The 14,569-nt window shown below is 47.7% G+C and overlaps 1 protein-coding gene across 1 annotated transcript in view; it reads left to right on the top strand.

The window, feature by feature from the left end:
- Positions 1-6: 6 nt before the first annotated feature.
- The window catches only part of ARMH4 (armadillo like helical domain containing 4), a 61,607-nt gene continuing 47,044 nt past the window's right edge, over positions 7-14,569 (top strand). The window contains exons 1-3 of the mRNA XM_010170267.2: positions 7-910; positions 2,789-3,001; positions 4,223-4,441. Of these exons, the coding sequence (XP_010168569.2) occupies positions 7-910; positions 2,789-3,001; positions 4,223-4,441 (1,336 nt within the window). The remainder of the gene's footprint in view (positions 911-2,788; positions 3,002-4,222; positions 4,442-14,569) is intronic.

Genomic DNA, 14,569 nt, shown 5'->3' with positions numbered 1-14,569 from the left:
AAGGCCATGCTGACCACAGCTGTGACCACGCTAAACCCTACTGTCCAGGAGGAGTCTGTTGGTGGACCTGTTAGTGAGACTACCACAGAGGGTGGTGTTGATATGGAGCAAAGCTCTGCTGCTCTTTCAACAAACTCTCTTTCTGGGGTGGCTGTGGAGGAGGAGGTGGCTGAGAGCAGCTCACACCCCTCGGCTGTGTCCCAGCCCACGCTGCAACCCAGCTCTCCCAGCTTGGAAACAGCAAGTGACCACCCTGTCATCCTAACTCACCAAGCTTACAGTGTGACCTCCAAGATGGAGATGCCAAGAGCCCACACGGGGAGCCCTCTGAAGCTCCTGGCTGTGCGAGTGTCCATGGCTGCAAAACAACCCCTCACAGCAACTGAGGCCCCCATTGGCCTGGAAGAGGGGATGAGTGTCAGCCAAGGAGAGCTGCCTGCCACGGCTGGTGTTGTCACCATCCACCCTATGGACACTGTGCCACCTGACTGGGATGACACAAAACTGGGGGATATAAGTCCAGGAGGAAGCACATCTCGTGATGAGGTGACAGAGGACCAAGGGGCAACAGAACCATCCCAGACCCTGCAGGGAGGTGTGGGGGAGGAAGAGGATGCAACAAGAGTGCTGCCATCTCCAGTGTCCCCTCCACCAATTCCTGGGATTGCTGAGGAGACCAACTGCACAGTGCTGGTGCAAGGGGAGAAGACACCTACAGCTTCCACAGACAGCAGTGATGCTCTTCACACTGTGAACCTGACGGATGTAGACATGGCTGATCTCAACTCGCTAGAAAACACAAATGTGGTCACAACAGAAGGGAAAAGCATCCCACCATCACAGCCAGAGGCTGCTGTGGTGACAGATACACAGTCCAATCTCTCTCCTACTCTGGAAAGCTCACGGAAAGGTAAAACTTGGCTGTTGCAGACACTTGCCTCTCAGTGTAGATGTAGGAGGGATGCTCTTGGGACTCTGTGCTGCTTTTCAGGAAGATAAAGTGGAGAAAGTTGTGATCTTGGTACCTGCAATAGAGGTAGGACACCCCTTACCCCTCCCCAGGAAAGGCCCTGGGCCTCTGTGGAGGGGTGACAGCCTTAAGCAGATAACTCTCACCTATAAAGTACTGCCTAGCCTTGGCTGTTCCTAGACATGATGTCCCTCAGTACAGGAAGGTGCAGTCTGTTGGTTGTACATTGTCTTGGATCTTATGTGAAGCAACTGCATTGATCTGCCTCTTCTGCTCCTCAAGCTGAGAGAGGGTGGTTGTAGCAGCAAAGAGGAGAGCTGAGACTGGAAAGGCTGTGACAGCTGAGCCTGGGTGGATTAATGTGCTTGAGTATGGCAGTGTATAGAGAGAATTGGGGTCCCATCAGCAGAGGCGTGGTGCTAGTTGGAAAAACTTACTGACTTAGTGAAGTTCTGCATGTGTGGTGTACTATCAAAGCAGGGGCTTCAGCATCTCACCTCAACCAGAGATGCTTCTGAATAGCCCTCTGGTATGACTCTGCTGTGACTAGAGAGGGAGCCCAGCCTCTGACCAACTGATTGAGCACTTGATTTCAAGGAGGATAATGCTGCCCAAAGTGACCCTTTGATATGGCAAGTGCTTACTCTGAAGCCCTGCAAAGCAGAGGGAGGAATAATTGCTGGGGTGTTAATTAACATCTGGGATCACTTGGCTCTCAACTGCTAGATGTGGACACTTGCTGAAGATGCAGAGATAATGGATGGTTAGAAATGCTTCTTGAATCCAGGGATAGATAGGCTATGCTGGTAGCCTGTGAGTGACTGACATCTTCTATGACTTTACAAGGATGCTCAGATCACAAAATCTGTCCAGAACTTTGTCCCTTGTAACAAAAGCTCCTGGTGTTGAGTCTCACCCTCCTAGAATGAAGCTGTGTCCAGGCTCTGACTGTCCACTGGCTGTGCCAGCTTTGTTACCAGCAGGCAGAAGTCTTCCTCCTAGATAGCCTGCCATGGGCTGATGGTGTCACCCTGAGCTATGCTTACCTGCAGAGGCTGTACCTTTGGCCCAATGACCATTTTTTCTACTCTGTATTTAAAATACAGGAGGAATGTTTAAAAAAGTCTGGTCAGGTTTTGGGCAATGACGTGTTTCTGGGCTGATGAAGACTATGAGCTAGGATTTTGTTTTAATTGCTGGATGTCTTTAATCTTCTCCTTTAAGCTGCAGGGGCAAAAGGACAACTTCCCCTCAGTGTATCCAGAAGATCTATATTTTGCTGTAAAAGAAGGAAAGCTAATAGCATTCTGGTGCTGAAACCTGACTGATTAATTTCTAGATGAATGTATAAGTACTTGACTTATCAGCAGGTTCCCTCTCTGTTGTTTCCCAGATGTTGGGGAAACAACACTATAAATAAGACTTATACAACAAAAAAAACCCCTTCTACAAAGCTAAAGTCTTGTAGCTACGAGAGCTGGTCACTAAACCCACTGCTCTGGCAGCCTCACATGCTTCAAATAGCATTTCCCACTGTGGACCAGCAGTGCTGTGCTCCCATGGTGTTGCTCCCCAGTAGGTCTGTGTGTCTCTAAGGGGCAATTAAGAAAATGAGGACTGATTGTGCTGCCTTCGTTGCTGTTACGCACTTTCTCACGTCTGTCTTTGAGCTGTGCTGCCCTGCTGATACTTGGCTGGACCTGCTGCTTGCACTCTGGCTCTGGAAATGCTAATTCATGAAGTTATGTTCCTTCAAATGTCTGCTCTGTTGCTGTCAGCTGTCCTCTGTGTTTGTACTGACGCATGTTCTTGCTGTAGATTTTACTCAGGAGGTGACAAGAATTGCCCAAGAGGCTTATACTGCTCCGTCAGTTGTGACACTGGTGCCTGGTGCTACCCAGGGAACAGGAGCTGCAAGCTTTCCACTGGAAAACAGTGAGGAGGACACCCAGATGCCAACAGTTCCTAGTGCCACCCAGATGCTGGTGACAACTGGTACTTCCTCTATGGTGAACACTCCAGATGTAGAAGGTAGGGTTCTGCTTCAAGGTTCACTTTTCACACGAGATGAGATGGTACATCTGAAACCAGTACCAATGCTTGGACCCTCAAGTCTCCACACACAACATCCATATTCTAAGGGACTTTTTTTTTCTAGCCTTTTGCAGGCAGCCTCTAGCCCTGGGCTGCCACTACCTTCTGCCTGTGCTACCAGATCCACCTCACTGAAATCTGCCAGCATATGTGTTTTTTGCCCCAAATAACAGTGGAGTAGAGATTTTCTTAAAAACCACCCCAAACCAAACAAAACCCTCATGTCTATCCTTGATAGCAAGCTGACTTTTAGCCTTGGACATTTAATCCAGTTTTTATGGGGGGAAAGCTTTTACCTCTGAAGCCAAAGGCAGCCAGATTGCTGATGGATGGAGGATGAAAATGCGTCATCAGGGTGATATGGGAGCAGTGGCTGGAAGGTAGACACCCTCTTGTGAGTCTGGCAAGCCCTGGGGTGTGGGAGCCTGCACTGATATTCTCTTCCACTGAGGAATGGTAAGCTCTTCTCAGGTTGATGTAGCTCATACTGAAATATTTTAAACAGTTGTGTTCATCTAGCTGCTGCCTTCTGGTTCAATGTCACCTTGGCAGGTATGTGTAGGAGCCTGTCTTCTTAACAGGAATGCAGCAAGGTGTCCCTCAGCACAGAGCTGGCTTTGAGCTGGAGTGTATTTCTGTAGTAGTAGGTACCACTGTAATGAAACTGCTGCTGGGCAGCTTTTCTGGTAATTCTTATATTTCAGGGCATCAAAAGAAGAAAAAAAAACCTGTTTGCATTGTATCTCTTAAATTAAAGTCCCTTTTGTGGGGGAGGGAAAGCTCTTCCAGCAGTTTGCACTAATTAATTTGCTTCTGGGATTTAATTATAAATTCAACTAATTTTTATCTTTGCAATGAAGAATTGGATCTGTCACTCGGTTCAGATCTCAACCAGTGTCTCAGTGCTCTGATCTTGCTATGGGGTGGTGAGTAGCAGTCCTCAAAGCAATGGAAGTAAAACCTAGCTGAGCCCTCATTAAGGGGAACTGCCTGTGCTGGCTCTCCTGGAGGAGAAGCTTTCATTACAGCAGAGTCTTGGAAGAGACAAGAGTTTAATAACTCCTTCCACTCTGAATTAAGTTTTCATTAAGGAGTTTGTTCTTCAATGGTGGGTTTTCTACTGTTGTGCCAAACTGCTGCTGCTTTTGTCTTCTCCAGATCTCACAGATGTGGCCCTGGCCACCAGTGAGAAGGCTGTTCCAGCTTCTGATGAGTTGTCTGCTACCCAGTCTGGACAGACAGAGGAGCCATCCAGCAGAGCTGTGGTCCTGGTAACTCCAGCATCAATGGCATCTTCTGTCAGGAGGACAGCTCTTCCATCTGTGAGGAAGATCAGTACAGCTGTGACCTATGGGCTGGATCGCCTGGAGTCAGAAGGTACCACTAAACCCAAGGCTGAGAAGCAGGCAGTTTCATGTGGAATGGCACGCTTGCCTTGACACAGAGTCTCCAATCTATTTGGCACGTGGCTATGTGGATGTTGTTGCCAATAAAGTTGTTGAACAACCTGTCCCCTTCCAGGAGGTACAGGAAGCAAGCAGTGAACAGTGTCTTGGAGGATGCTTGAACTTCGAGTGGCTGTGGTGGGAGGGATGGGGTTTTCTCTTGGAGAGGGAGCGGCAGTGGTATTGCTGTTGTGGTAGAGTTTGGCTCTGCTGGTGTGTGTGTTGATTACAGAACCTCTGGAGCAGATAACACTCATGGGAATGTGTTCAGACAGCTGGAGAGCCCTTGCCACCCTACTGCTGAAATCCTCGCTGCCTGCAGTGCAGGGGGATGGATGTTCAGCATGAAATGGCTATCGTGGTGTCCAGCTGGCTGAAACCTTGCCAGGACAAGTCATGCCCTATTCATGCTCCATATGTGACACTGCTGGGAGAGGCAGAAGATGCATTCCCTTTGAGATGGTCTTCCTGCTCAGTGCTACCTGCTAAGCTGTTCTCCCATCACTGGTTCTTCCAGCCTTGCCTCTCTCCCTGGGCTCCCTTCTCTTAAACTACTTTTGCCCATGGACAGTCTTGGAGTCTCTGCTCCCTGTCTGTCCTTGGACAGCTGAAACCCAGTGATGCAAATTCTGCCAGGGCAAGTACCCATCAAGAGAGGTTTAGGTGAAGTTGATCTTAATCTGGAGTTGGTCTGTAGCTCAGATCTGGTGTCTCTTCAGCTCACCCATTATTTTCCTGCAGAGAATTGTTTTGCTTCTGCTTCTTGCTCTTTCTCCTAAGAGAAAGAAGAGAGCCTCTTCTCTGCTGGCTCATCCATCCAGTTTTGTACTCCAATGTCTGGACTGACACCACCTGGCAGGGATTAATCTTTCTGCCTGTTTTGCTCCCCTTCCTTTATCTTGACCTTCTCCCGCCTTCGTGTTTTACTGCAAAGGTTGGCAGCCCTCCAGGAGTGGCATGCCAGATGGTATTTTGCTTCTGATGAGAGGTGGGGTGCCATAGACAACAGCTAATCAGCATCTTTTCTCTGCAGGAAGCAATAACTCTCACTCCTGTTAAGTTTGGAGGGCAGCAGAAGCTGGGAGCCTTCCTCATAGCATGTGCAAGGTGCTGCAGCTCCTGTTCTCTGCCAGGCTTGCTGGTTGCTTTGAAGCCTGCCATGAGCTCTCTGGGCCTCCAGCTACATCCCTCACCCCTTGCCAGGATGAATCTTGCATGGATGTGGTGGCATGAGGATGTGGTGCTGATGATGGGAGAGCGGCAGCAGGGGAAGAAGGGCATGTGTAGGGGGAAAACCTGATCTTTCAGGCTGGGAAATAAGGTCCCTGCTTAGCAGGAGCAGTATGATTCAGGAGGCTAAACTGTTTCTGAGCCCTCTGGGATCTCCTTTCAGATCCTGGTTTTCTGCTCAGGAAGAAGGATTTCGGTTTCCACTGAGCATTGGTCTCTCCCTGTTTAACGAGACTTTCTGCATAGGCATTTAAAAACCATCTTTCTCCTCTAACATAGGACTGCTACAACTTGGGTTTCTACTGAGCTCCTGCCCAACCAAAGGCCTGTTTTCTCTGCTCTTGGATATGCTCTGAACAACTCTAAGGGCAGATGTGGGCTGTAGCTCTGACCAGCTTTCCTAAATGAAGATGAAAGAAGGAGAAGGCTGTGGGTTTCTTGGCTCTGGCTCTGCAGGAACCTGTTGTCCAAGGGACATGGTGCTCTCTGGGGTGCTGTATGGTTTTGACAGCTGGCATGGCTCTTTGTGGTCTAAATCTATTCTGATCAACCTGGACCTTAGTGCAACAAGCCAGAATTTTCCCTGGTGTTAGAGATCACCAATCCACATCTTCTAAAATGGGACAAATACCACTTGGGGATAGGCTCACTGCCTGGGGATGCTGCTGCCCCAGTTAAGCACAAAGGAAGCTTTTGAGCTGTGACTCTGCTTTCTAATCTCTTTTCTCTGTGTAATGGCAGTTAGGGGGTACCACGTCCTTCTAGTGAAGTGCCATTTGGAAGCTTGGTTTCTGTTTCCCCCAAAATCACAGTTCCTAGTGGTTACTCTCAGAATATCTAGATGCTGACAGGTACAAGATGTTTGGGAGTGCTTTCCTATGAAGCTATACTGAGCTCCAGCCCAGGGTGCCCAAGATCTTGGGGGATGCAAGGTCAGACGTCACTACTGTTTGCAGGCGAATGCTCAGGTCCCTGATGCTGAGGAGGAACTTTTTACAAAGACAAGTAGTGACAGAACAAGGGGTGATGGCTCTAAACTGGAAGAGGGTAGGTTTAGATTAGATATTAGGAAGAAATTCTTTCCTGTGAGGGTGGTGAGACGCTGGAACAGGTTGCCCAGAGAAGCTGTGGCTGCTCCTCCCTGGAAGTGTTCAAGGCCAGGCTGGATGAGGCTTTGAGCAACCTGGTCTAGTGGAAGGTGTCCCTGCTGATGGCAGGGGGGTTGGAACTGGATGAGCTTTAAGGTCTCCTCCAACCCAAACCATTCTATGGCTCTGTGAGGGATCTTGGCCCTCTGTGGGGAGGCTGTGCCTTGCTTACTGGTGGAAGAGGTGCAAGGAGCTGAGGGAGCTTGGCTTGTCTCCACTGCCTTCAGTGGGGTCTTGCTGACTTGCCTCACTGAGGGCCTGGCTCATCATTAAATATAAACCCCTGCTGTTCTGCTAGCTCTGTTTCTTGGGGACCATCTGTGCCAAGCTGCCTGCAGTTAATTGCATCAGTATATTCACCTACCTGGCTTGGATGCAAAAGTGTTTTAAAAATCAAATTGCACAGACAAATATGAGGTGCTTTGAATATGTCTCCAGATGAGCTTATCCTCCTCTGTAGTGGACTCTGGGGAGATTATCTGGGTAACAAATATCCTCCTACCTTGGCTCTGTGGTCATACTGGTTCTACTTGCCCTTCCTAGCTGGAGAAATCCTATAAAGGGATTATAGGATATGGGGACAGGACACAGCAGAGGATGAGGCTTACTTGACTGGAAGATGTAATTATATATTTTGTTTCCATGCCCAGAATTTGTGTCATCTAGCAAGTTAAACACTGCAGCTTTCTCTGTAGGGCTTCTAGGGTCCAAAGAGATATAATTTAGTTCAGCTTGACTACTCAGGACCACTGTGTGAGCCTCCCAACACACTTTGAAAAGTGGCTCTTTTAAAAGAAACCATGTTCCTTTTGGACTAGATTCCTTTTGCTGTGACATCCCCCGTGGCAGGTATGGGCAGAGATGGCTGCATTCCTTCAGTATGGCAGCACTCAGCAGGTATAACTTTCCAAAGTGGTAAGTCATCTGCCACATTCCCTCTTCTGCAAGATCCTCGTACTTCTTAGTTGTAACCTGGTAGACAGAGCACAACAGCAGCTGGCTCTCCTTGGCAGGTCCTCAAGTAGCTCCTGTCACTGCTCTGTATGGGATGTGATCCAAGGATGCACTGAGCCCAAGGAGAAGGTTGGTTAGAGCACTTTCTATGAGGACCTTGAAGATCATATTTTCCTTGTGTGCTAATCCCAATCCAGCACTCGGTACAGATCTAGCCTGCTGCCAAAAGTGATGCTTTGCCCATCACACCTTGGGTCACAGGCCAGTTCATTGTGACAGCACCATTGCCTGTGGCTGTTGGTGAGGGTGGGTCTGCAGACTCAAGGTTTGGTTTTCTTTTGTGCCACCACACTGCCTAGACAGCAAAAACTCACCTGAAAGGGCTGAAGGTGGTGACTGTGGAGCAAGGCACACAGGGTTGAGAATGGGAAGGTGTCTTGGCATTCATCAGACCATGCCAAGATTAATTTTCTGACATGTAGGGCAGATGGCAGTGTGCCTTCCAAGGCTGCTCAGATGCAGCAGTAACAGCTGCCTCTTGGTGTACCTGTGTTTCAATCTACAGGTCTCTAGAAGCCCTTCAGCTGTTAGACCTCCACATACTGCCCTTGCTGCATCCAGACTCATCAGGAAGACAGTTTAAGCTCAATGCTGCCCACTCCCTGCAGCTCAGTAAGCTCCAACTTGGCCCACTTCAGCATTAACTTGAGATTTGGAAACTGTTTACTTTTGGTGATTTTTGAGATGGAGGGAAGAACAAATAATCTGGCTCTTGCTGGTCTCCCATAGGTCTTTTTAAAAAGAACTAAAAAGAATGTTATGCATTGGTGTTTCTGATGTCTACCCTATTTTTTGTGTACTCCATACCCCACCAAAATCCAAAACTACTCTGTGATAGTGTGTAGACCCAAGGTTGTTTCCTGTTCAGTCATCTAGGCTTGCTTCAATCCGTTGTTGCTGGAGGGTGAGCTCCTTACATGGTTCAGATTTCACGTAGGCTGGTGGAGGGGGAGGGTATTTAGAGCTTTATAAAAGCAGGAGATGCTTTACCTGTTTGATGTCAGGAACAGTCAGTAGCTCTGAAAATGGCCAACTTAAACTTGGCTGCTCCAGAGGGAGATTTTAACCCCTGTTATGTTCCCGATTAATCAGGCTGGCTCTCAGTGTTGCAGCTGGCAGAATCCTGGGCATTTGGATGGAGAGGAATAATCCAGGGGTTGGAAAGGCAATGTCAGATGTCTGCTGCCTAGTGCCATTTCCAGTATTCTGCCTGGTACTGGTGTGTCCTCACCTAATGCAGCATTTGGCTGTGGAGAAACCCCTAAGTGATGCTGAAACACAGCTGGGATCAGCAAATCCAGTGTCCTGCAGTCATGGGTCACCTCCCCTCTGAACCTTGGCTGTGGGCTTCACTGCGTTTGCTCAGTCTACTGTGTTAAAGGCTGTTCCAGAACAGTTCCAGTATGAAGCTTTAAACTTTCTGATCCTAACATAGTTGTGGTATTTTAATACTGACTTATTGTTTGGGTTTAAATGGTTCTTATCATTCTTTGCTGAGCTGTGTAATCATGTTTATCCTTCTAAGGAAACCGTAGGGTTCTTGACTTCAGTAAGAAGAGCTCTCCTAGTCCTCTTCTCCATTCTCTGCCTGTATCTCCTTGTACACAGTCATCTAAGCTGCGTGTCATACTTCAGAAGTGAAGGCAGTGGTTGCCTTTTTTCAGATAATACTTCAGAACTTGTAACTATTTACATACTTTCATAAAAGACCCTTCAAATTCTTTTTTACCTTTTTCTTCTAAGCTTTGTCACAGTACAAGGAGCCTTTTTTTTTTGGTTGTGGATTTTGGATTTTTTTTGCTGAAAATCAAGGCTCTGACTGGGATTGCTATTTGGACCCTGACTGTATGGATTAAGATCTGCCTCATTAAATCTCTGCAACCCCATTAAAAATTTAAATGAGATTGCAGGGGTGTAAATAAGACAGGTACTTAGCCCAGCATGGTTAACTAGTCTGATACTGTAATTCCTCACCAGCTCTTTAGATATCAGCAAAATTGGCAAGGATCAGAAGATTTAAAACAAAGCACATGCAAAATGAATTAATTCATTAAATGTTCTTGGTACACACTTTTGTCTTGCTTCCAGTTTATTGCTGCCACTGAAATGGGAACTGCTGTCCCTCTGGTGCAGGTTGACCTCCATGTTCTTCACAGTAGATGGTAGTTCATCCCCTGATTCTCCTCCTTTGTAGTGGAGAACTATAAAAAGGACAAAGCAAAAAAAGTGTGACAGAACTTTGCCTCAAAACCAAGCTTTTTAAAATTTCTCTTCCTGAAAATGGTTGACCAGAGACACTATCTGTGCTGCTAAATCTGGTGCTGACTTATTTCATGAAAATCTATCTGAGAGTTGAGGAAGGAGGGGTGTGGAGGGTGATCAAGCCCTTAATGAGTTGGGAGCTTGTGGATGAACAGCTAAGAGGGTGTTAGGCTAATTAAAGCCTTGCTAAGAAGAGTGTCAAGGAAACTCCTGCTGTGTGCAGCCCATGTGCTGTGAGCTCAGCCTTCTTCTCAGGTGCTTCCCAGGATCCAACCACCCTGCTCTGCTATGGATGTGCTGGCAGCTCTGAAACTAAAACACCATGCTCTCTCAGGGGGCCGAGTATGCCAAACAAGAGGGCTTTATCTCACATACCATATCTGCTGTGCTTCATGGTCTCCCAACAGCAACTCCTGCAAGAATCTCTAGGAATGGTTTAAAGCATCACTGCATTGTCTTTCCCAGAGGTCTGGGAAGTGGCATGTGCCTGCCCAGCTGCTCTCTGGGTGGAGGTGAGCTGCACCTTGTTTTTTTGGGACAGGTTAGAAGAGCTGTTCTGCAGCAAACTAGAGAACAAACTTGTTATAGTCCATACTGTGTGTTCTGCAGCATTCTGGGTTTTTTTTTTCCACTTTAAAATAGCCTTGTGTTGCTAAACCTACTCTCTAGCCTGGCTCAGCGTGAAAGCAATTTTGTGGTGAATGCTACTGGAAATGCAGCTCTTAGGAATGATTGGTTTTGATCTTCATACAGAAGCAGACCTATGGTCCCTGCTGGAATATATTTTGCTTTTTTTTCTTTCTTTCTCTCTTCTCCTTCCACAAAAGCTCTTCAGAACCTTGGACCCCCTGTGACAAGCAAACAAGCAATGAGCCAGCACTGAAAAAGCAAGTGTGAATCCCCTCAGTTTTGGGGCAGAAGTAGGTTAGGATCAGAATCCAAATCTCTCCTTGTACTGTCTTTGCAATGTCCAAGAGCCCTCTGCTGGGAAGTAGCTTCTGCAGCACTTGAGCTTTGGCAAGCAGAGGCTCCTGAAGAAGCATCAGATCAACGGTGCTACCAAGGGTATGTTTCCTCTCTTAGGTGTGGCAAGGATTTTCTTCTGTACTGGAAAAGTTTTGGACATATAACTTCTTTTCTCTTGAAACTTATATGGGTCAGGGTTATGTTATTTTGCTTTGCTTGGTAGGATCCCACCCAAGGGATGAGTTCTTTCCAATAGTGCCTTTCCTTGGCTCTCTGCAATAGGCCAGGTGCTGATACTGGAACAGGTTGCCCAGAGAAGCTGTGGCTGCTCCTCCCTGGAAGTGTTGAAGGCCAGGTTGGATGAGGCTTTGAGCAACCTGGTCTAGTGGAAGGTGTCCCTGCTGATGGCAGGGGGGTTGGAACTGGATGAGCTTTAAGGTCCCTTCCAACCCAAACCATGCAGTGATTCTATACCTCCCACGAGAGGCTGTGCTTGATTTGGCTCTCCTTCCAGAGCAAAGCGTTTAAGGCTCTGTTCATGCAACATGGTCTGCAACTACCCCAGGCAGCTTTGCAGTGAGCATGGCTGGGTTTAGCTGAAATCATCAGTATGAGGGTTTTACTCTGATGATTTTGCATAGCTTCTGTGCTCAATGCTTGCTTGAGTATCTTGACTGACCATGGTACAGTACTCTGCCCAGAAAGCTGTCTGTGTGTGCTGAGAGTCTGTCTACATTCCTGCCAGCTGTCTCCTTCCAGGCTGCCACAAGTGATTGTTCTTGGCAGCATTTTGGAGATGTCAGGTGGTGACATTATTACTGATCACGTGAATGCAGCAGATTAATAATAAAAGAGTTGTCCTAGAAAGGCCTTCCTGCCTCGCCAGTCAGCTGTGATTGCAAAAGCAACACAGAAAATTAACCTCACCGGAAGAAAGCATTTGGCAGAGACTTTTGTAGAATGGTATCACAGACTGGTTTGGGTTGGAAGGGACCTCAAAGCTCATCCAGTTCCAACCCCCCTGCCATCAGCAGGGGCACCTTCCACTAGACCAGGTTGCTCAAAGCCTCATCCAGCCTGACCTTAAACACTCCCACGGAGGGGGCATCTACAACTTCCTTGGGCAACCTGTGCCAGTGTCTGACCACCCTCACAGGAAAGAATTTCTTCCTCGCATCTCATCTCGATCTCCCCTCTTCCAGTTTAAAGCCATCACCCCTTGTTCTGTCACTCCCTGCCCTTGGCCAAAGTCCCTCCCCAGCCTTCCTGGAGCCCCTTCAGGTACTGGGAGGCCACTAGAAGGTCTCCCCAGAGCCTTCTCTTCTCCAGGCTGAACAGCCCCAACTCCCTCAGCCTGTCCTCACAGCAGAGCTGCTCCAGCCCTTGCATCATCCTTGTGATCATCCTCGTGGCCTCCTCTGGACTCGCTCCAGTAGGTCCATGACCTTCTTATGTTGGTGGCCCCAGAACTGGAGGCAGCACTGCAGGTGGGGTCTCATGAGAGCAGAGGGGGGAGGATCACCTCCCTCCACCTGCTGGCCACGCTTCTTTAATGCCTGTTCTGGCAAGATAAGGTAGTTGTAGACCACCCCCCAATCCCTAATTCTGTACTTATTTACACATCTCTGCTTCCTACACTATGCAGCCAGGGGTGACCAAGGCCCAGTGCTGCCACATGGCTGTGAAGTGGGTGGGAGCAGAAGATAAGCTATGGGGTGCATGGTGGATGAGACACTTCAGTCTGTCCCTTTTCCCCTGTGAGCAGATCCAGTACCCAGGGGAGGAAAAGAAACTTCTTGAAAAGTAAAATTTTGCTCAACAGTGTGTGTTCTCAGTGTGTGTCCCAGTGCAGGTGGGTGTCATCATGTCTGTGGTGCTTTCCTTTCCTTCACAGGCATGTTATGCTGGAAGGTTCTAGGTCTGTGATCTCCGCAACCGTCGCTTGCCTTGTGGGAGCCTTTGCTCAGTGCTTGTACAGGAGAGGTCTTCACATACTGCATCTCCCTGAAGTCATGAAACCAGATGGTTAATCACAACTTACCTGGCACTCATCAGGTGTTCCTGGGTGTTCAGACCCTACAGTGTTGGGTATTGTATAAAATGACAGCTTAGACTATCATAAAGCGTAATGATGCTCTGTAATACTGTCTAGACATTATTGTCCTCTGGGTTTGGTGTGGGGGAAGCTGGGAAGGGAAAGGACAGGACAGAGAAAGTTAAAACTCCAGGCTTTGTCCTACAACCTCCTTCTTAGTTTGTAGTTTGTTTTTTTTCCTCCCTCCATTTGAATTTGGTTTATGACTGTGAGTGACTCTATCACCTTCTAATGAGACACTTGCAGCTCAGGGCACAGCAAGCTATTTATCTTGTGTGTTAAACCTGATAAATTATGATTTATTGAATCTTCTGAGAAGTAAAAAGCATTTGTAAATGTTAATGGAAAATAGCTAAAGACAGAAACATCCTGCATCAGTGAAGGCTTCTTCATCTGAAAACAGAGACATTGATCTAACTCTGTTACCTTCAGCAAGATTATGACAACAGTGGCTTCAGCTCCAGCTTGTTACATGTCATTATACCAAAAACCCCTTTCTTCATTGCCACCACAGCCCGTTTGTGGCATGTCCCTGATGTGGTGTTTGCTCCAAGCCCTGTGTTCAGTGCCTTGCTGGTGCTGATCACCCATGGTGTGGGTGCCAACGGCAGCACTGCAAGTAACGTGGATTTCCTCCTGCTTGGGAGGAGCATGTGGTTCTGCAGCAGCATGAAGCCTGGAGAGAAGCAGCAAGTCTGGCACAAGCCACCTAGGAAGGTGCTTTGGGTTGCTAGGAAGAAGAGCTGGCCCCGTGATCCCCTTCTGTGCAGCACAGGACCAGCTGGAGGGGTCAAAGTCCCTCTTTGCAGTTGATTTGTGAAAGCGCTGCTGCCATCCCAGGCTGAGGATTTTACTCATGGGATGCTGGCTGTTGTCCAGCTGCTTCAGGCACTGCTGGTTGTGGGTTCCTGCTGGGACATGCCTCACAAAGGAGGTGTGAGGTGGTCTCGTTTCTCTCTGCTGAACTACAAAAGTCATCATGGATATGTATGTTTTTGTCTCAAATATTTTTTTTTTAAGCAAGTATAGGGAGCTTTTGCTGCCTTAAAATGGCAAATCCCATCCTACAGCCATCAACAGTGTTGCTAATGAATCAGTCCAGAACCCCATGGTAAAGCCCAACCATGGTCCTTTCTGGTGATAAAGCTCTTTCTATTAATAAAGCTGGCAACCCCAAAAAACTGTGCTAAAAATCTGTTATTTTGTCTCAGACTTATTTTCTTGGTGCTCTCCTATAACTTCTCCAAACCTGAAAATTTGAATGCCTGTTACAAGCTTGTCAAGTCCATCAAAGCTAAAATCTTTGACATGTGAACTGGGAATCTCATTTTTCTGGGGATTCCTG

Source organism: Antrostomus carolinensis, unplaced genomic scaffold (assembly GCF_000700745.2).
Source record: "Antrostomus carolinensis isolate BGI_N321 unplaced genomic scaffold, ASM70074v2 scaffold8726, whole genome shotgun sequence".
In the NCBI taxonomy this organism is placed as follows: Eukaryota; Metazoa; Chordata; class Aves; order Caprimulgiformes; family Caprimulgidae; genus Antrostomus; species Antrostomus carolinensis.
This window is presented reverse-complemented; position numbering and strand designations above follow the sequence as displayed.